Source organism: Anoplophora glabripennis, unplaced genomic scaffold (assembly GCF_000390285.2).
Source record: "Anoplophora glabripennis isolate ALB-LARVAE unplaced genomic scaffold, Agla_2.0 scaffold5, whole genome shotgun sequence".
Taxonomy (NCBI): domain Eukaryota; kingdom Metazoa; phylum Arthropoda; class Insecta; order Coleoptera; family Cerambycidae; genus Anoplophora; species Anoplophora glabripennis.
The window spans coordinates 172,404-193,372 of record NW_019416525.1 but is presented as its reverse complement, the minus strand read 5'-3'; the positions used below and the strand labels follow the sequence as shown (position 1 = coordinate 193,372).

The 20,969-nt window shown below is 32.2% G+C and overlaps 3 protein-coding genes across 3 annotated transcripts; all 3 read left to right on the top strand.

Moving 5' to 3' along the window:
- Nucleotides 1-362: 362 nt before the first annotated feature.
- LOC108907507 (lipopolysaccharide-induced tumor necrosis factor-alpha factor homolog) lies at nt 363-8,046 on the top strand. The gene is made up of 4 exons (XM_018711237.1): nt 363-510; nt 5,468-5,604; nt 7,132-7,279; nt 7,532-8,046. Exons 2-4 carry the CDS (start codon nt 5,469-5,471, stop codon nt 7,632-7,634), a joined length of 387 nt encoding a protein of 128 aa, XP_018566753.1. The 5' UTR covers nt 363-510; nt 5,468; the 3' UTR covers nt 7,635-8,046.
- A 6,027-nt stretch (nt 8,047-14,073) lies between these two features.
- Nucleotides 14,074-15,460, top strand: LOC108907514 (lipopolysaccharide-induced tumor necrosis factor-alpha factor homolog). Its single transcript, XM_018711244.1, has 4 exons — nt 14,074-14,219; nt 14,663-14,747; nt 14,822-14,966; nt 15,099-15,460. The coding sequence occupies exons 2-4, from the start codon at nt 14,672-14,674 to the stop codon at nt 15,199-15,201; spliced, it is 324 nt and encodes a 107-aa protein (XP_018566760.1). The 5' UTR covers nt 14,074-14,219; nt 14,663-14,671; the 3' UTR covers nt 15,202-15,460.
- A 1,408-nt stretch (nt 15,461-16,868) lies between these two features.
- On the top strand, nt 16,869-18,199 carry LOC108907515 (lipopolysaccharide-induced tumor necrosis factor-alpha factor homolog). The gene is made up of 4 exons (XM_018711245.1): nt 16,869-16,986; nt 17,236-17,269; nt 17,353-17,491; nt 17,897-18,199. Exons 2-4 carry the CDS (start codon nt 17,245-17,247, stop codon nt 17,997-17,999), a joined length of 267 nt encoding a protein of 88 aa, XP_018566761.1. The 5' UTR covers nt 16,869-16,986; nt 17,236-17,244; the 3' UTR covers nt 18,000-18,199.
- Nucleotides 18,200-20,969: the final 2,770 nt, after the last annotated feature.

Below are 20,969 nucleotides of genomic sequence, written 5' to 3'. Positions count from 1 at the left end.
CAATGAATGGTTTACAGTTATCGTTCGACTACTACCAAGACTTGAAAGAAATCCCGTTTGATTTTGAGAAAAACGATAAAAACAGACTTGCTTTCGACGAGAAAAGGTCTTGAGCCGGCTCTGGTAAAATGCGCACCCTAACCCAAACAATAGAAAGGAAAGGATGAAAGGAAAAAAGGCGTCACAGAGACGACGTGTAGTCCTTTCTGAGAACACTGAGAACAGTCGATGGTTCATATCATATATTTTGTGGCTTACAGTATTTTAGCATTTTTAGCTTGTCCTTAGTCCTTCGTGACTCATCCCAGCCCAGAACAACCCGCGATATATACTGTGACGTGGTTTGACAACAATTGGGTTTGATAGCGAGAGTTGAAATACTGCAGTAGACCAGTTGAAAGTAGTACGCTCGGTTGCAGAGGACTTGATCAGTCTTGCGAAACTACAATATCTTTATTCTATATTCTGTGCACCGACAGTGCGATAATCAGGTTGTTTTGCAGTTAAAAAGTAAGTTGAATTACATTATTTTTTTAATAGTTCCCAATTGGTATATCTCGGCGTATTCGAATATATCAAATTTAGGTAAGAAACGAGGTCGTTAATAAAAGGTGTAAAATATACTTGAACCAAGGGTCACGTCAGGGTAAGCGATTGTTTCTTTTGCATCGGACCTTAGTGGCGCGAGAGTTGTCCTAAATATAGAAAATTTGTATCCGTAAACTGTTTTTTTTTTTGTTAACAACTGTTGTAAATTTGAAACATATTTGAGCAGCTACCCTTGAAGATAAGAGAGGGAACTGAGGGGAGTCAGATCCACTAAAATACTCGTCAGTACTTCATTGTGAAACGTCTAGAAATATGTATTTTAGAATTTCAACCAAAGCTGCTATCGTGTTAGAAGCCAACGCGCCGCATTCAAAAGGTCGACGAAACTTTTCACGATCATTTTTTTGCCTTGTTAACTAATGATACGTCTTGAATAACAACTTTAAATTTGGAAAAATAAAAACAGCAGTTATTATCGCAGATATTATAGGCCTTATCATGACAGAAAGTATTATAATGTTACACATCATATTATATAGATGTGTTATCTTGTTTTTCGACGTGTCACTCTTAGAACAGAAGTACTGCGTAATACAGGGTGATCAATTTAAAACGAAACGTTGGCAGGTGATAGTTTAGAACGAATCTTACGTTATAAAATTTGAAATATCAACAGTTGATACCAAAGATATTAATCAAATAGAAATATTTTTAGCGTTTATCTTTTTGTGAGGCTTATTTTTTGTTTATCTGATAGCGAGTCTTGACACAGATATTATCACGGGCTATTGAGTCATAATTATTTAGAAAACCATAAATGTGGATTTCTATTTTAATACTTAAATAAATGATAACAAGTCTTATCTTTCATTTTTTAATTCCCAAAGGAAGAAAAGGCTTTGAATAAATTACCTAAGCCCTAAAGGCACAGCTTTGTAGAGGGAAAGAAATCGAAGTTTGATATTGACTTTGTGTCCAAGTCCATAACAATGAACCGGAAATATAATATGTTGTTATGCGTATTTTGCCCGTCCTAATTCGGCAACTCTTTTAATCTTTCGTCTGTTCCATTCTCTCGTCCTTCATTTTGGCGCCATTCTACAGATTGTAGAGATAGAAAAAAACTTTCGCAAAGTGCATAAATTAATAAAATCGAATTTTGAAAAAAATGCACTTGATTGTTGAGGTCTATAACTCAGCAATGACTCATCTGTCCAATAGCGTTTCATGTGTTTTAATAAATTTTTTGAAAAATTACAATTTTAAGAGAAACATCGATATTTGCCATTTATTGTTAGTTTCATTTAATTTGTTAATTTGTCGTTATTATAACATACCATGTATTCATTTCATGTTGGTTGATATTTTCAATGTGTTCAATGTATAAAAGTTAAACCTAATCTATATAGTCACGCAACTTCTGAGTCAGGCAACAGAATTTCATAGAATTAAAAAATCGATAATACTAAAAAGGATTAATAAGCAGCAAACAGCTTAGGTGTATGAAATGGTTCTTTTTAACAACTTATTTTGACCTATAATTTCGGCATGTTCACTAAATAACAAAATTGGAGGGTATCACTTAAAAAATTGACCGGAAATTTTCAAACTTAGTAGTACTTCATCTCTTTTTTTTTAATTAACAACTGATATGACTCAGGGTCCTTACTCGTCGCTACATCCTCATATGTATTGACAAAATGATAACGTATCCCCATTTTGCTTTTATCTGTTTATGAACCAAACAGAGTGAGCAATAGCTAGCTCATTGCGTTAAGGTTTTTCCAAACGGGACTTTAACTTTTCGCAAGAGTCCTCCTTCCAAAAAGGATAATGGGAACGTATTGCCCCCAAAATAGATGAACGTGAACAATATAATAATTACTGAAGCAATGCATACAGTTTTCAACGTTATTATAAACAGATATACAAGTATTTTTCTGCGAATAATTTTCTGATTTACCGCCAACGGCGCCAACAAAATGATGCTTCCGTTTATAATTTAGGCGAAAGGTATTGCAAAAATACGTTTATCTATTCGTGCTATGACAACATCGGTTTTTATTAATAACTCGTTTGTTTATGATAAATGATACGAGTTGAGTAGGTAAATTTACGGGAAATATCGAAAAATGTTTACAGTACCATATGCTTCAGTTTATTACATTGGTAATTCTTGATTATTTAACTTTTGCCTCATCCAGAATTGTCATATAATTTTTAATATTTATAAAAACTCTCTAATTGTTTTTTTTTAATATTACGTAGCACCACTGTAGAAGTATACATATTTAAAAAAAATATATTAGTTTGTGTATACCTGGTAACAATCAACAACTTGATTTCATTATTATCTTCCTTTAAAAATATTTCTGGGAACTTCAACGCTTTTGCGTTTGCATCACAACACTTCTCTGAAAGATTTAAAGAGATTTTATTAATAAATTCTCTTTCGAGGAGCGTGTTATTTTCCACATGCTTTACGTAATCAATTTTTTCCCCAGAAATGATGCAGTGGAATATGTTTAAACAGTTGATAAACTTACTTCTTTTTTAATAAACACCATTATTGATACTCTTCTCATTCTACACACAAAGTTAAAAACAAACGGAGTCCTCTCTCATCAGTTTGATAGACACGCCTGGCCTACGACCATGACCTTATGTTATAATTGTTGGTTTTTAGTTGTTCCCAGGAATTAACGCGCATCTGCCAAGGATTATAACTTGAAATTAATATGCCCATATTTATTAATCCATTAAAAATCATAAACCAATTCGTCGAGTAATCAATTAAACAACAACCACTTGCGTTAATTAGTTCACTAATTTTCCAAAATAACTAGTCGTTACTGATTAAACATAAAATTGATTTATACCGGATGTAGACCAAGTATTAAGAGTGAAGGAAAAAACTTACTAGGTACTAACCTTTTTGTTTATTGAACAAATAGTCAGATACTACCTAATGAGTTAAAAACATAAAACTTGCACGAAATCAATCAAAACAGTGAAATTTAAATGACAGGCGTTTATTATCAAATCAATATATTTTCAACATCCGCAACTTACTCTCCACGTGACGTCAGAACGTGGTCGCGGTACGCGCAATACCCATGTATCTGTCTTTGTATTGCGGTTATTATGTACAACACCTGTTATATGTATTTGTCAGTACGCCAGTGCATACATAATTTGGCAATTGCGAAACTATTCGGCATTGAAACACGTTGTAGCACTATGACGTTTCCTTAATTATAGATAACGAATTAAATTACCAGGTAAACAGTAATTATGTTATTTATACAAGCGCGAGTCGTTAAAAACAAGTTTGAATGCATTTTGTATATAGCTAATCGCTTTAGGAAAAACAATGTTAATGTTACATTTGACATTATTCCTAGAACTCGTGAACTCTTAAACAAAGTCGAGCAAATTCGGCACTGGGTTAATTTTGTGGCAGAATTAGAAGTAATTGAGCATATACAGTCTAACAGCTATTACTAATTAAGTTCATTATTTGGAAGTTTGAACCATTAACCTATAGAACAAGTGACTATGCAATAAACGATTAATAAATTAACAAAATATATTTCATTGCCTAAAAAAGCCTAAAGAATTAGTAGTAGTTATTATAGTAGTATAATTTTTTATGTGCTTAAATGCCAAATCTAGGATCATCGCGGAATAAAAATTTATTTAAATATTTTACTTCAAAAATGAACTACACAGCTTACCAAGACTTGTTTACACGAATTTCTCTGATAAAATACGTAATTACCCAAGCTGTAAACTTATACGTTAATTGCTAGTGTTGTTTCCGACAACATTGCGAAATATATTAAAAAAAATTCCGGGAATTTTTATCTATATTGTTATGGAGGTATTTTAAATACAATGCTAAGTACCCTGAATCAACGTAGAAATAATTTCAATGAAATGGGTACAACACGAACGTCAAACGTGTTTTCCCGATAACGTTGTCTGTAGAGTCCCACTTACTGAATGTTAAACCTTGAACCTTATAGATTGTAGCTTCATATTCGTGTTATGTGATGATGTACCTACTGACTCGTTCAAATTACAATGTGTCTACTAAAATCTGACTGTAAATAATGGCGACATGTAGATTGCATCTGCAACATGATTCCAACAAAGTTTTATTCATTATCATGCTTGGATTGACCAAAGTAATACTGGTTACTTTGGCTTTGCACTGTAAACATGTTTTTCGGAGTTTAGGTACATTACTACGGCCTGTTTTTTATTGTTTGTACCGAATCTGTTTGTTCAAATTTAGGAACTAATCTGTTCGCAGTTGTTTTATTCGTCCTTTCTACAGAACACCACGTAATTTGCGCACAGTCTCACCTACACACTCTCCGTACTTGTAATGAATTTCCACAGTCATCATAGTATTTAAATATTTCCCTCAGTTAAAATTCCAATCAACATTTTCATATAAGTTGTGGGTATATTTAAGGTGGTATTTTTTTGACGCCATAAGTGTGGTTTTCGTCATAAAGTGATGAGCATTAAACAAAACGTGAACTACGTATGTTTGTATTTTCCCCGGTTACATGGAAACCTTTTCAATACATTGAACTCGTGATTCAATAAGAATCTACCTCCAATATCCAAAGGAAGCCATAATGGGGAAATTGATTTTCCATTAAGGTCGAACGTTTTTATCACGTTTTCTATAAACACACCTGGTAAACATGTTTGTCAGATAACGTTTTATATCTGCCGAAGCTTACTTATACGTGTAGTAATGGTAAAATAATTGTATGGTATTGATTTGATTGGAAAAACGCAACGAATAATCAATAATTTTTCATTAAGACCAGGAATTGACGTTAAATTAAAATTTTATAGACTATTATTGCTTTTATTAATTTTTTCTGTTTGCTTATAGCATGGAAAAGCAAAATCCTCCACCGTACAGTCCCCCAGGTCCGGGATTCCAGGTGTCACCTCCGGCACAAGGTTACCCCCCTCCCCCAACTCAAGGATACCAACCACCACCACCACCTGTTAGCGAACATCATACAGGTAAAGCATGAGTTGTTTAAAAAATATGACGGCTATTAAATATATAGGTCTTTAATTTTTTTATGTCAATAAATGTGCTAAATATCCAGGGATAATGTTACAAATAACGAGGATCTATCTGTGACGATTTCAAAACTTTTTTAATACTCGATTATTGAGGTCTAGCGCCGGCTAGCATATGTTTTCAGAATAAAAATAGCAAGTACGTTTGCACACGGAACCACAAGCCGATTAATATAAAAATAGTGCGATTATCCCGATAATCTTTATCGTTTGAATTATGGGTATTATTCGGTTGTCTCTTATATCTCGCTAATTAAAACGGCATTATTATATCGGAGACAAACAATGGGACGTAACCGCAAACAAATAGCGGAACGACGCGACACCTAAATACCACAGAGAAAAATGTATTCCTGGTTTCAACTGTTTCAAGACCTGTTTCCTTTATAAAATATTAAGTTGGTCGAGGTACTCCCAAGGATGATGTTGTAGTTGTTGCCTTGCAGCATTTTTTGTTGACCTTATATTACCAATTATGTATCAGGTTAAAAACATCAACGGATTAAAGAATATTTATTGATATTTACGTGTACCTGGATACAGCTCTTCTTTAATTAACAGACTTGCCAATTTTATTTATCAGATAAATAAAAGTATACCATTTGTATTACATTTTAGGTTCAAATTTTTTTAAGGTTAAGTTTTTTACAATTCGGGCTCTAATTTCTAATGTATAATTTTATTTTCTAAAAATAATGTACTCTTGTTAGAACTTCCTAATGTGGACGGTTTTCGAGAAAAAAGGCTTTTAATTGAACTCTTACGGTGAAGAAAATAAGTGACTTCTCAAAGTAGGCTTATGTCAAAACTTATTGATGGATGTCTCATAAACAACGCATACATTCTCAGTAATATTTTAAACTCTAATTAACTTTATATCAAAATTTTAGTGACTGTAATTAGTCATTACTAACTACAGTCACTAACAATCACTAAAATTTTGATATAAAGTTAATTAGAGTTTAAAATATTACTGAGAATGTATGCGTTGTTTATAAGACATCCATCAATAAGTTTTGACATAAGCCTACTTTGAGAAAAGTCACTTATTTTCTACACCGTAATATTGTAAGAGTTCAATTAAAAGCCTTTTTTCTCGATAACCGTCCACATTAGGAAGATCTAACAAGAGTACATTATTTTTACAAAATAAAATTGTACATTAGCAATTGGAGCCCGAAAAACCTAACCTCAAAAAAATTAGAACTTAAAATGTAATACGAATAATGTAGTGTAACTAGCGCCCTCTATAAAATATACAAAAAATAATTAGACCAGCGTATTTGGCGTCCTTAAAAACCTCGGAATTCCAAATTTCTTAAAAATATTTCGCACCGTTTGGAAATTTTCGTAAAAATTGTATTTAAAAAATTTTATTTTGTGACCCTAAAAGAGTAATTTCTACATTGGATAGGGTATACATTTAATGTAAAATAAAAAAATTAATAATCATTATTCTTTCAGTTATCGTTACGCACATGTCGCCTATGGCCTTAGGGCCACAGCCAACTGCAATTACTTGTCCTTCTTGCCACGCGCAAATTGTGACCACAGTAGAAACAGAAGCTACTACGAAAACGCACCTGTTTGCCTTACTATTGTGCCTCTTTGGGTAAGTAAACTTTATCCAGTAAAATTAAATTTTTCGCGCTACTATTTCCAAAATTATTTTTCTCTTCATACCACGTACTCATTTTTTTTAAGGGTAGTAGCACGTGCTCCCCAGAACAATAAATAATCGAATGATTAATGCTTTAACCTCTTGTCTACGCCGTTACCGGGCAGGCAGCTGTTGTTCAGCTACGACTAAACCACTAAAATTTAACGCGGCTCTTTCAGCAATTAACTCGTGTATTTTCCCCAGGTGCTATCCCTGCTGCTGCATTCCATACTGCGTGGATTCCTGCCAAAGCCAAAATCACTACTGTCCGAACTGCAGAGCGTATCTAGGAAAATACGACAACTAGGAGAAGGGTGTGGTGACTTCCATTCCAAATATTTTTTTATATCTACATGTATTTTATCTTGTTATGTTAGCGCATCGACTCACCTCGTTTGTTCCTTAGTCGGTTCCAGTGCAACCAGAATTGTAATTTGGTTTTTCCGTGCGACGCGAACAAAAAAAATAAGGTGCGTCGTGTTAAGTATTTGTATTGCCATATTTTGTTCTATGTTTGTTAGTGTTAAGGAAACTGAGAATATATTTTGTACGCTGATAATATTTATCTAAAAGTACATAGCTTGTATTCGTAGAAATTCACAGAAACTGTTGCCTGTCAATATTGTACAGATTAGTATCTTGGCAGTGGGTATAATAAGATAAATATTTTTTTTCCAGTTATTTCACGTTTTTAATACCAAATAAATGTTACAGTTGATTGTGAGGTTTATTTTTCATATGATTTTTTTAATTGTTGGAGAAAAGGGTAGGTATATTGGTGTGTTTTCATTACGAGTTTCCTGAATGTTCTCCAAAGTCCAAACACTTGACAAAGTAGATCAAGTAACACCGCCAGTGGCGTAATATGACCTCAATACGTTCTTTTGTATTTAATTTAACACTGTCTTGTCTTATCTTTTGTGAATTTTGGGACACCCTTTATAATGGCATCGAATAATACAGGGTGGGTCACCAGTAACGCCTCGATGGCTAGGGACCAAACGGCAAATGTTATAGAAACCTGTTTAGTCTGGTCAATCTAGACATTCAAAGATACATAATTTACAACAAGCTGAAAGTGAGTAAAGTTGTTCAAAACATAATTAAAAATAGCGTATTAAAATTCCTCATCGTTCCGGTACTCGGAAAAAAATGTACTCGAGGTTAAAGGTAAACTAAAATATTCAATTGAAAAATTGGGTTTTCAATCGCAAATAACTAAAAAAGTATTGGTTTATCAAAAAAATTGTATGACACATTTTTTACTTCAAATTAGTTGCTCTATTGATTTCCGGGATTATTTTGACAAAATTTATTTTCAACCCTACAAAGGGGTAGAAACCACCCCCAGGGTAAAAATATATATCACCATAGGATGTATTTTGTTTCTTGAGTTATTCCCCACCTACTTTCCAAATTTCAAGCAAATCGATGCATAAGAGCGGAAATCAGAGCTAAAAACATCATAAACTGAAATATTCGTAAATTTAAGGGTTCTAAATTTTTTTAGTTCATTTTAAACAATGGATCCTTATTCCTCATCTCAAAAACTATATAAAAATGTTTTGTATCATTTGAGAAATTTTTTTTTCAAACGAGCAAAAAAATGTAAATTTTTTCCAAAATTATAATTTTGGGGCTCAATTTTGAGGGTGTAAATGCGGTGCTGGTAAAATATAATTATTTTTCCCGTAATCTGTTCCTCTTAAGCTTTAAAACGCTATTTTTTGTTTTTTTTATCTTTTTTTCTACGAGGCGCTACTTAAGTTTGTCCATACCTAAGTCCAAATAAATTATAGTGCGCCACCTATGAGATAGTGTACTTAGCAAGGGTTGGAAATGATAAAACCATTTAAATAAACCATTTAAATAAAAATTTAAAAAAAATAGAATTTACTCGTCTGATTCATAACCTTCAACTAATTCTTCTTGCTCTTCTTATTGATCTTCTTCTTCTTCATTCTGTGTGTAAGTAAATTGTGTCAATAGTGATGTATCGCATGTCTCCTCGTTGGTATCAAACGAATCCTCTATTGTTGGTGATTTAACAGTAGAACACGACGGCCTTGACAATTTTACCTGATAGGTATACTTATGTATATTTTATATTTTAAGTGTAAGTTACAATCACGATGGAAAAATATTTTTACTTATGTTACAACTTCAGAGATGTATATACGTGGCGTACTTATGCATATTATGGCGATTACAACTTTTACAACTATTTGAATCGTTATATCTCAGAAACGGTGGCTCTTAGGAAAAAAGTATTTCTGATAGATAATTTTATGATCTACAATTTTTGTCTGAAGTAATTTTATGATAAAACTTGCCGTTGAGCTGAAAATCTCGAAAAACCAATTTTTTTACCTTTGACCTCGAGTAAATTTTTTTCCAAGTACCGGAACGATGAGGAATTTTAATGTTATTTTTAATTATGTTTTACACAATTTTACTCACTTTCAGCTTGTTGTAAATTTATGTACCTTCATTCTTATTTTTTGGTCTAATTTGACCGGACTATGTTTATTAGCAATAAAAAAATAATTTTAAGTAAGCAGCTTTGGAGAGTGTATTTTAGATCCTTGAAGTTATAAATTATTATACAGGGTGTCACGGTAACGACCCATTAGAATTATTTCAGACTACTTCGATTTGAATTTTGAAAATTTGGGATACCGGGTTTTCGGGCATGCCCTTCTCAACTAAAATAATGGCGTCCACGTACCACTTCCGGTTATACCGGAAGTCGCCATCAACTTGCTTATTTTAAATGGAACACCCTATATATTATTGCAATTTTGGATTCTACGTGTTATTTTAGGTGGACTTTTATGAAGTTTCCCTATTCCTAAAATTAACCGTTTTCGAGATATTTAATTTTTTTCAAAAAAATGGAGAGAAACAGTGACTAGCTTCAAACCATGTGTATTTTATAGTAAGAAAGATAAAGCAACAATATTTATAGGGGGGATAGCTAGACCCCTAAGCTTCCCATCCATACTTTCAAAGTGGCTTAATTGCATACAGGGTGCTAGAAATTTAATGCCGAGTTTAGTTAACTTCAAACCTTCATAAGTCGGTTTTTTTAAATGGAACACCCTGTATGTTTTTCTATATTCTGATACACAATTTTATTCTCTTTCGAACGGTATCAGGGTTCCCTATACTTATCTCTTCTAGTTTTTAAGTTATCTACTATTTTTTGCGCAATCACCTGAAATCATGTAATTTCTTGCGAGAATAGCTGTGGAATTTTTTGCAAAACTTCAAAACAAATAACTAAACTATCACCAGTTATTTATTATTATTTATTCACAGACGTTGCAATGGGATTCTAAGCAGAACATTTACAGTTTTTAATGAGACATATCCCAATTTTCCATTAACGAGCAGAATAAAACAGAAGAATTCTAAAAAATCAACTTCATACATAGTAGTACACAATTTTAATTATGTATGTTAATAATAATGCACTAAGATGACTAAAATGACTAAAAAAAGTCATAATATGACCCCCATTACTTCCAAAAATATAAGATATTGAATTGATACTTGAATCACTGTATCTAGTTCATAAAAATTTGACAAACATTCTGGTGTACATGAATATAACACTAGGCACCGTGGAGCTCTTATAGTCCCTTTCTCTAGGATTAATATAACTAGAAATAATAAACCCAAAATAGATTTATATAATAAACCGGTTGATTTCTTCAAGCACGAGAAAATTAAATTAATGTCTCAAATCATTTCATAATTTCACTAAAAATTTTTTTATGACGAGATGCTATTTTAGTACTGATGAGTTTATTTCTGATATGTGTTCTATTACTTATGGAGTAACTACTGTTATGTATGGAAAAAAGTCAATAAAGTTTATTTATTTATTTATTAACAGCTAAGCACTTGTGGATTCTAGAGAATAAACTTTTTGCTTTATTACTCCCCAAACATAAAAATCTAATGGGAGTGAGGTCGGGAGACCTCACTGACCAATTCCACGGTCCTAGGCGTCTCATCCATCTACCTTCAAACATTTCAGTCAGCTGTTGATCGATTTGATTGTGACAGTCAGGTGGAGCCCCGTCTAATTGATATCAACACTTCCTTAGTTGGTTTTTTCATTTAGAAAATCTGGCACAACCGTTCGCAAAATATTGAGATATCTGTCGGCATTTAAATTTTCTTCGTAGTTTTGGTTATCTTTAATTAGGCAAAAAACACTTACGCTAAATTTATTTTGAGTTTCCCGGATAACGAGGATTTTCAGATGACCACAAATGTGTATTATGTCTATTAAAAATAGCTTCTCTCGTAAATTTCGACTCGTCTGTCCATATAATATGTTGCAAAAATTGTGGATCTTCTTGATATCGCACTAACATCGTTTCACAAAATTGTACACGTTGCACGGCGTCACCCGGATGAAGAGCAGAAAGTAGCTTAAATTTGTATGGATGCACATCATTAGTTCTTAGCATCCTGTGAATGGACGCTCGTGAAATGCCTAAATCATACTCTGCGGCACGAGTTGAGGATTCTGGATGAACATTAAAATAGGCTAGCACATTTATTACATTATCTTCATTTGAAGTTATTGGTTTTGGTAAAATTCTTTCTACACAAATTCGACCATACTCTAGTTGATTTGCTAAAATTCTTCTTAACTTTTCTCTGCTCAAGGTGGCAAATTTGGATATGTCATTTGCAATTTTAGTATACCTTTTGGTGGGTGTAATCTGTCTTTTAACTCACCTAACTATCTTGGTATACGAATGTTCAATAGATTACCTAATGATATAAAAATTTGTACCTCTGTTTATAGCTTCAAAAAGGCTATGAAAAATTCTTAGTTGACTTAGTTGACACCCTCTATATCTAGTAGGCGTTCAATCTCACATTACACTCTATTTTATAAATTGTAAATAAAATACTTCACCACAATTATCACAGATATTTTGCTTTAACGAAATCAGTTACTGTTTTTTATCATTATTCATTTCTGCTGTAGCTAAATGTAATAAGTAAAAATTAATTAATATTTAATCATGACATAATTCACATCTGTGCATGATAAAGATACATTTGGGCCTCATGTAATATAAGCCACACTGTTGATTGGGAATATTGGGACCCTCCAGGCACTTGACGAACAATTTGCCTTGTATAATACGAGGATTTTTTTCTACGACGTTTCAAATTTGTTCCTCAGCTGCTACCATATGACGTACGACAGCATTACGCACATGTTTAATTCCACATTCCTATCCACATAAGCCTTTGAAGTTTGAATACTTATAAGACTAATGTGAGCAATAAACCACGATAGTAAGAGTATAATCAAAACCACAGTAGTACCGAATTAATAGGCATTTATGTCCGGCTATTTTTTTCAATTGCCAACGTTTTTTTTATTCAGCGATATGGACAAATAAATATTTCACTCCATGGCGATAATATTTATCTAAAGTAGGCAAAATAAGTATTTAGACTTCTACTGAAACTGCGATTTATACTTAAATTGAGTACTTATCGATAAGAATATAAAATCGTATTTGTTCCCGCATTTCAGACAATGGAAAAATATAAAGCTACAGGTATTATTTTCGAATTAAAGTAAATGATTCTTATTAATTTGCTAAATATGTCTACTGTCAAATTTTTTTGATCTTTAATGATGATTAATATACAAGAAATTATCTAAATAGTCTATTGTTCTGATTAAAGTCATATCCTCTAATAGGTGCTGTGTTTTATTTTTCTTTCATCGCTAACTTTAAATTTCAGCTGATTCGCAGTTACAAAACTGTTATTGGAAACATTAGTGAAATGTTATGATTTTATGAAAAATACCTACCTGTACAATTGATTTTGATTTGGTGTGGATATCACGAAAATGTGATTAATTAAATAAACATCAAGGAATTGTAACGGAGGTGACTCAATGAATTATGAGTAATTTATTATTTATTAAGAATATATTTCTTTATTTAAATAATCACAAATGAAAAATAGCTTTAACTGATTAAATCTAGATAGGTACCTAGAAGTATTTTTATATGGTTTTAAAATTACTGAGTCATGACGACACAAAGAGATCGAGTTTCATAACATTCAAAAAGGAAATTGCAACACATTTTAGATAAAAACCTAATCTTGGATAACACTTAGGCAGGTACTTACTATTACATCAAAAATTACCAATTATTTAACCCAATTTTTAGATATGATTTTAGCAATGAACCGATTAGCAGTACAAAAGTCGCATAGTTCTTAAAATAGTTATTTGAACTGAAGAATGTATATCCATAATATTGTTGCAAATCTTTCCATTAAGAATTATGTCACAGTTATGTAACTCCCAAAGATAACTTTGGTAAACAAAATCAAATTTAGCAATGTATTGAAGATATTTCTGTTTATCACGAAGATTACAACACAACATACGTAAAAAAGTAATCCAAAATGCAAGGTTCTCTTGATTATTTTGCTGTAATCTTTTATTCTTGCAATTAGTAATATTTACATCAAGTACATTTTCTATACTTATTTCTATAATTTAAGTAAATATTCCACACTTCTTGTTTTTAATTTTGGCTTGGGTCAAAGGTTTGGCCAGGACCAATTCAGATAACTTTTTGAAGGCTCTTCTTGATAACCGTGAATACCATTAGATTAGCTGGAAAAGATATTGCCGGTATCGTATTTAATTTCGCTTAATAGTTTCTTCGTAATTGTGGCACAAAATAACTACCGAGAAAAAAAATATTATCGATGTGATAAAGATAACGCTCCCAATATAATGTATATAATATCAACAGTGTTCTGTAATCAGGCCAGTATTTATTGAGCAGAGCAAGAAGCAAGTGTTCTAAAACCTCAGCCAAAGGTGTGTAACCATAATTAGTTTTTTGCGATTTTGAAAGTGAAAAATAAAAATAAATATGTGCATTGATTTTCTTGCATTTCGCGTCGCTGTTACGCCTATTTGGACTAATATTAACCATCCCATAAATGCTGTTGCCACTAATCAATGGCGTGATTTTTGTTGCATTTGTTCGTGAATGTAAACATAATTTTTAAAGCAAAATGTGAGCGAGTTAAACAAAATTGATTGATATATCTTAGGGAATGCGTTTTCCTTGAACACGACTGAAGATAATTTTACAACGGGGTTATATTTCCAATGGTTGTCACTCAAATGTAGAATAAAAAAAGTTTAGCTAGAGCTAAACCTTGACATACCGTTTTAATGCTGCTGGAAATAACTTTTAGTTTATATTATACCTTTTAACTCTACCTACATATTTATTAGTTATTTATTTATTACAGTTATTTACAATGGACAAAGGGCCACCACCACCACATTTCCAACCACCACCACCACATTTCCAGCCACCACCACCACAGCCACAAGGTAAGAATATCCAATATTCTAACTTGCAATGTAATCCCAAATTACACAGGTTTTAAATACATTGTTCTTTTTAGTCATAATTACCCAGCCCACAGTTCTTGTCCTTGGACCCCAACCCTCGAGAATAACTTGTCCCAGCTGCCACGCCCAAGTTACTACCAACGTGGTATTGGAAAACAGTACGAAAACTCATTTGTTTGCAGTCCTGCTGTGTCTTATGTAAGTATTTGATGTTGGAAGTGGTTGTTATCACAATATAATTGAAACTTTTGTATACATCAATTGATCATGTTAGAAAGGACTAGATTTTGACATTATAATGTCTTCATATATGCTATTTCTTCTTTCCAGATGCTGTCCCTGCGTCTTCATTCCATACTGCACGGATTCCTGCAAGTCCAAGAACCACTACTGCCCAAATTGTCAAGCCTATCTCGGCAGTTTCAGTGATTAATAATTTCATGGAGAAAAACTCACAATCACAAAATGTCTTCTAGTCCTTCTATCTTTAAGTGTACCTACAGTGTATGACTAAGTGTGATTCTTGTATTTTTGGGCAATTTCTAGACGAAAGACAATGTTAGTTTTACGTTCATCATTCATTATTTTGTTTCATCAACGTTTGTTATTATCTTAGGTGGAAGTATGTAATTGCCATGTACTGTAATCCTTATTTTTTTGTAGCTTTATACTAAAGTTTATTATTAGTGGAATATTGACTTTCTTTTCACCCGTGTGTGTCTCCAAGAAATGATTCAGGGAATTATCTAAGAGAGACGAATCCAAATTTGTTGCCTTGTCAAATTTATATTGCGTATGAGCCTTACAGCAATACTGAAGAAAGATTGTTTGTATATATTATTAATATTATAATTAATTAAATTAAATTAATATTATTAATTAGTATATATTATATTATTATATTTATAATTCCATCACACCCACAAGCTTCAGTTCTAGTTTTGAGAATTATTTGCATAATACTGTATTCATCTACTTCACTGAATTCAAAAAAAAATAAAAATTTCTGTTTGAAGATTAATAATATCAGCATTTATTTTAAAAGAGTTTGCATTTGTATTGTATCATTTGCGTCTACATCTGAGGTACAGGGTGATTCACTATATTTTGACCCCCCCCCATTACTTTTTTGTTTTAAAAAAATGTGAAATACAAAAATTGTACGATTTTTTATGAAGTTTTTGAAAATGATAGTAGAAAAACAAATGAAGTCCAAACAAAATGGCCGCGGATGTTAACTTTGTTCATTTAAATGGAACACCCTGTATATTTTTACATATTTGGATAGAACTGTCTAGTATAGTCAAAAAAAAATTGTTGGGTCCATCTCTAACAATAAGCGAGATAATAGTAAAAAAAGAAAAGAAGGTTTTTTATTAAGAAAATAAAACATTTTGTAATTGTTAGACGTCTTATACGGGGTGTTTCAGAAAGACCTCCCGTAAATTCAGGGGGTGATAGTACGACAAAAAATAAGAATTTGTACTTATTAAACGGTTTATTTCGTAGATTGATCATAAAGATATTGTCAGTTTAAAGGTTACCGTTTTAAATGATGTCTGTAAATTGAGCAACTCAGACTAGTTGGTTAAATGTTTTAATTTTCTCATTAATACAAAAATTATAATTATAATTGTAACAAATTGATTGCCAAGGTTGTGATGTAAGGCTGTAGTTGAAAGCTTCTAACTTGAATTTAGAAAAGCCCCGATATTTGTCGTAAAACGATCGTTTTTCTTTATGTTAAATTCGCTTTACACTCGGTAAGAAAATGCTCTGATAAATTCATGCCCTTAGCATTTAAACTGGAGTATCCCAAAGATTAATTTATAATTATAAAATCAACAGACGATTTTTTAAGCTCAATGCCTTCTAACAGCGCGTTAAATATTTTTGTTATATAATTATCAACAAAAAGCGCATTTTGGAAAATATTAAAAGTGTAGTCAAGCTAGCGTTGGATAAGCTGAAGTCGGTCCTACTCTCAGCAGCTCATAATCAGCTCCAACTACATCACTTTCTATTATTATACTTAGATCCTGTAAACAGTACCTCGAAATATGCTCTTATTCCCAAACACATTTTTTTGCATTTTGCGCTGTTAACGCATACAATCGACAAATTCTGATGCCACTAATCAGCCGCGTGTTATTTTAATGTGGCAGTCTTTGTCGAGCAGAGGCAACAAGCAAGTGGTCTAAAATCAGTTTAACCAAAGGTGTGTGACCATAATAATTTTTTTTTGGAAGTGAATTCGATTCAATAAATCGTAATTTAAGTTTTAGAAAAAAAGCATCGATTTTCCTGCATACTGTGCCGCTTATACGCGTACTAGAGCTAATATTAACCATCTTTTAAATTCTGATGTGGCGTGTTTTTTTATATTTGTTCTCGAAGCGTGATTATATTTTCTTTATTTTCTCTAATATTATAACTACATATATATATTCCTTATTTATTATTACAGTTATTCAAAATGGATATGGGACCACAGCAACAATGTAAGCATATCAAATATTTAAATAATTATACTGCTTATTTTGAATTTGAGGTTTTAAATACATTATTTTTCTTTTCGTCATAGATACCCAGCTTACAGTTCCTTTGCTTGGGCCCGAACGGTCGAGGATCACTTGTCCCAGCTGCCATGCCCAAGTTACTACCGATGTGGTGTTGGAAAATAATACGAACACACACTTGTTTGCAGTTCTACTGTGTCTTATGTAAGTATTTGTTGCTCGAAATGGTTATCATCACACTTTTTATCATCAGGCTGTAAGAATTATGAGTTTGACCTTGCAACCATATGAAAAAGGAGCATATTCTTCTCTGTTCTGTGGTCTATGAGTAAGACGGTGTTTTTAAATTCTGTGCAAAAAAATTGTTGACAATCACCATCTTATTGGTTTATAATAGTGAAATACTTGGTTCTATTTTTGTGTAGTACTGTCTGTAATTATTTATTTGTGGCAAGTGTTTACTATATTTTTATTTAGTTTGGTATTTGTACCACGGTGAAGAAAAAAAACAGAAATTTTGTATAAACAACTCCTGTACCAAAAGAATCAAAAAACAGATCACTAGAGTTAGTTATTTGCCATTATATTTATTTGATTTCTTCGTTGCAGATGCTTTCCCTGCGTCTTCATTCCATACTGTACGGATTCCTGCAAGTCAAAGAACCACTACTGCCCAAATTGTCACGCTTATATCGGCACTTTCAAAAATTAATCATTTCAGAGAGAAAGTCTCACGATCACAAATATTTTCCTGTCCAGGAATTACGTTTAATTGTACAGTTTTTCATATTACTTTTAAGTTTATTATTAACGGATATTAGATTTATTATTAGGTAAAACTATGTAATTGCGCTGGATTGTTATCGTTATATTTTTATAGCTTTATGTATTAAAAGTTTATTATTGGTAGAATATCGATTTTCTTTTTCACCTCTCCAAGAACTGATTCAGATCAGTAAATCAGCTAAGGGAGACAATTTTCCCTTTGTGTAGCTTAGTGGTGCAATTGAAATATTGTTGTCAAATGTATACACCCACCCTATAGTATCAGTCATGACATCAGTGGCCTTTTCAAGATGGCAGTGACAAAAAGTTGCTATGGACAACAGGAGGTAAGTAAGGTAACTTACCTCCCTAGGGAAAAAAGCGATTCCGATTTGTAGAAGCATATTTTATGAAAAAATAAATAGAAATATTTGACGAACATTTGTTGGAATATCCAAGTGACATGGAAGTTTTACGAACACGTCGGCATGAACACGATGCAACTGGCAATCAGAATTTTGGAGTTATAAAAAACTTTTATTTTTAATGTGATTTTGTATTTCTAGAATAGTGTATCTCCTATCCAACAACTGCCGACTAGTTTTAAAATTAAATCAAGTTTAGTTGAACTTTTTAAACAGCATGATGCGACTAGAGTTGAAGTGTCATTGTAAAGAATCCTGTTGGCTATTTCATTTTTGTTACTTAAACTGTCAGTAACATAACTTTCTGCAATTGTGATTGATTTCCACCCACCATGACTCTTGATTGCTGATACATCAACTCCTGTATTATTCAGTAACGTACCTGTCACTCAAATGTAGAAAAAAGTTTAGTTGTTATTGACAGCGCCACAGAATATCCTAACTACTAGGATATTCTGTGACAGCGCCTGGTGGCTCCTGTCAGAAACCCTATTTTGATGCCTCTGGAAAGAACTATTAGTTTATATTGCCCTCTAATATTATACCCATTTATTTTTTAGTGTTATTTATTTGGTACACAGTTATTCGAAATGCAACAAGGTAAGGATATCAAATATTCTAATTTAGAATTTTCAATTTGAAACAAAATATGTACATAAATAATTGTTCCGCTTATTTTGAATTTAAGATTTTACATAAGTACATTCCTTTTGTCTTTTGTCCATTCTACAGATATTATCCTTGGACCACATCCTGCGAGGATCATTTGCCCCAGCTGTCACGCCGAAGTTACTACCAATATGGTGTTGAAAAACAATACGAAAACTCACTTGTTTGCACTTATACTGTTAATTACGTAAGTATTTGATATTCGAAGTGGTTTTTATCGCGGTATAATTCAAACCAGTAAGGATAATTTTTTTTATAAACATGTAAGAATTATGGCGACATAATAAGGAACATATTCTTCTCTGTTCTGTGGTCTATGAGTAAGGCGGTGTTTTTAAATTTCTTGTAGTACGGTCATTGAAGCTTTTCACCTCCGAATTATTTGAAACTGAACCGATCGATTTGAAATTTGGCAGATAGTTAGAGAAAAGGTCAATGAACATTAGTGACATAGCGCCGATTGACGCTTCCCCCATGTTAGGGATTGACACTCCTTCTGGGGGGTGAATTTTTGTCAAAAATAACGCTGGAAATCGATAGGGTATCAAATTTTGTGCAAAAAATATTCGAAGAATTTTTTCGAGAAATCAATAGTTTTTTTAGTTATTAACGATTGAAAACTTGTAACTTAGAGTGAAATAAAACACTTTTTCAAAGTATTTTTCGAATCGAATAACTCAAAAACTACACATTTTATTAAAAAAGTGTAATGAACAAAAATGTAGCTTATAAATAAACAAAGAAAATCGTTTTTTAAAAAGTGTTGTACGTCCTATAGAAAGCGAAATATGGTTAGTGGAGGGGGACTTGTTTTGGGGGGAATACTCGAATCGATGTATTCAACGTCAAATAACGAAAAAAGGATTAATCCGGGAGTTTTTTGTAGTACTCAAAAAGACCTTCAAAATGAGCACTTATAAAACTTAATTAGAGCAAAATTGAACGAGTTATCGTCAAAAACAGATGGGTTGCTCATATTTTTTTAAGGAAAAATGAGCAGTAAACGCTCAGAATTAAAATTAATCGTAGATCCTTTACAATTAGTTTTGTTTTAGTGTTTTTCTTACGATCCTGAAGTTAGACCGGTTTAGAATGCGTATTTTTTTAAAAATGTACGGTAAAAGTTGAAAACGTATTTTTCGTTATTCAAAAAAAATTGTCTTAATTTTATAATAACTCTGAAACTATGAAAGATACGTAAAAATGATAGACAACAAAAATGTAGCTTTTTTTTCAACAAATATTTTACTTTTTTTTATTCCTATAGCATAAAAAATAGGAGATATCGCCGCATGATAGTGAAATAACGACCTGTCTCCAGCCCTTCGATCCTTTCCCTTAAAAAAACGAAGGACTTAAAAGGTTTTATATGCAAACGATCTTACAGATCTTGAAATTATCTTTAAAATGCTTTTTTGTAGGATACTATAGCCACAGCTTAATACAGCTGGAAGAGTCCTTGTCGACGCCTTTGATGTGGTGGTCGAGAACCAAGCGAGACGGAATAGTGCTAACTCTCTCAGATTAAGCGGAATAGTCGGGACTGGATTAAAAGAATTTTTATTATTGAAATAAAATATTTAGTTTCTACCTGACAGTACCGTAGTAGGTAAATTTAATAATATGAAATTTGAATTAGAATATTACGTGGTATGACATTAAAAGTAGAAAATGGGTATTTTAGATAGGTAATAGGTTTTGTACTTGGAGTTAATACGGATTATTAAAAAAAAACTTGAAGAGTAATTAAAATTCCTTGTTGTAAGCTCCTGTTTACTGACGTAATCCTTAGAGAAGAAAATGGTTAAAATCGCGTTTTTTTC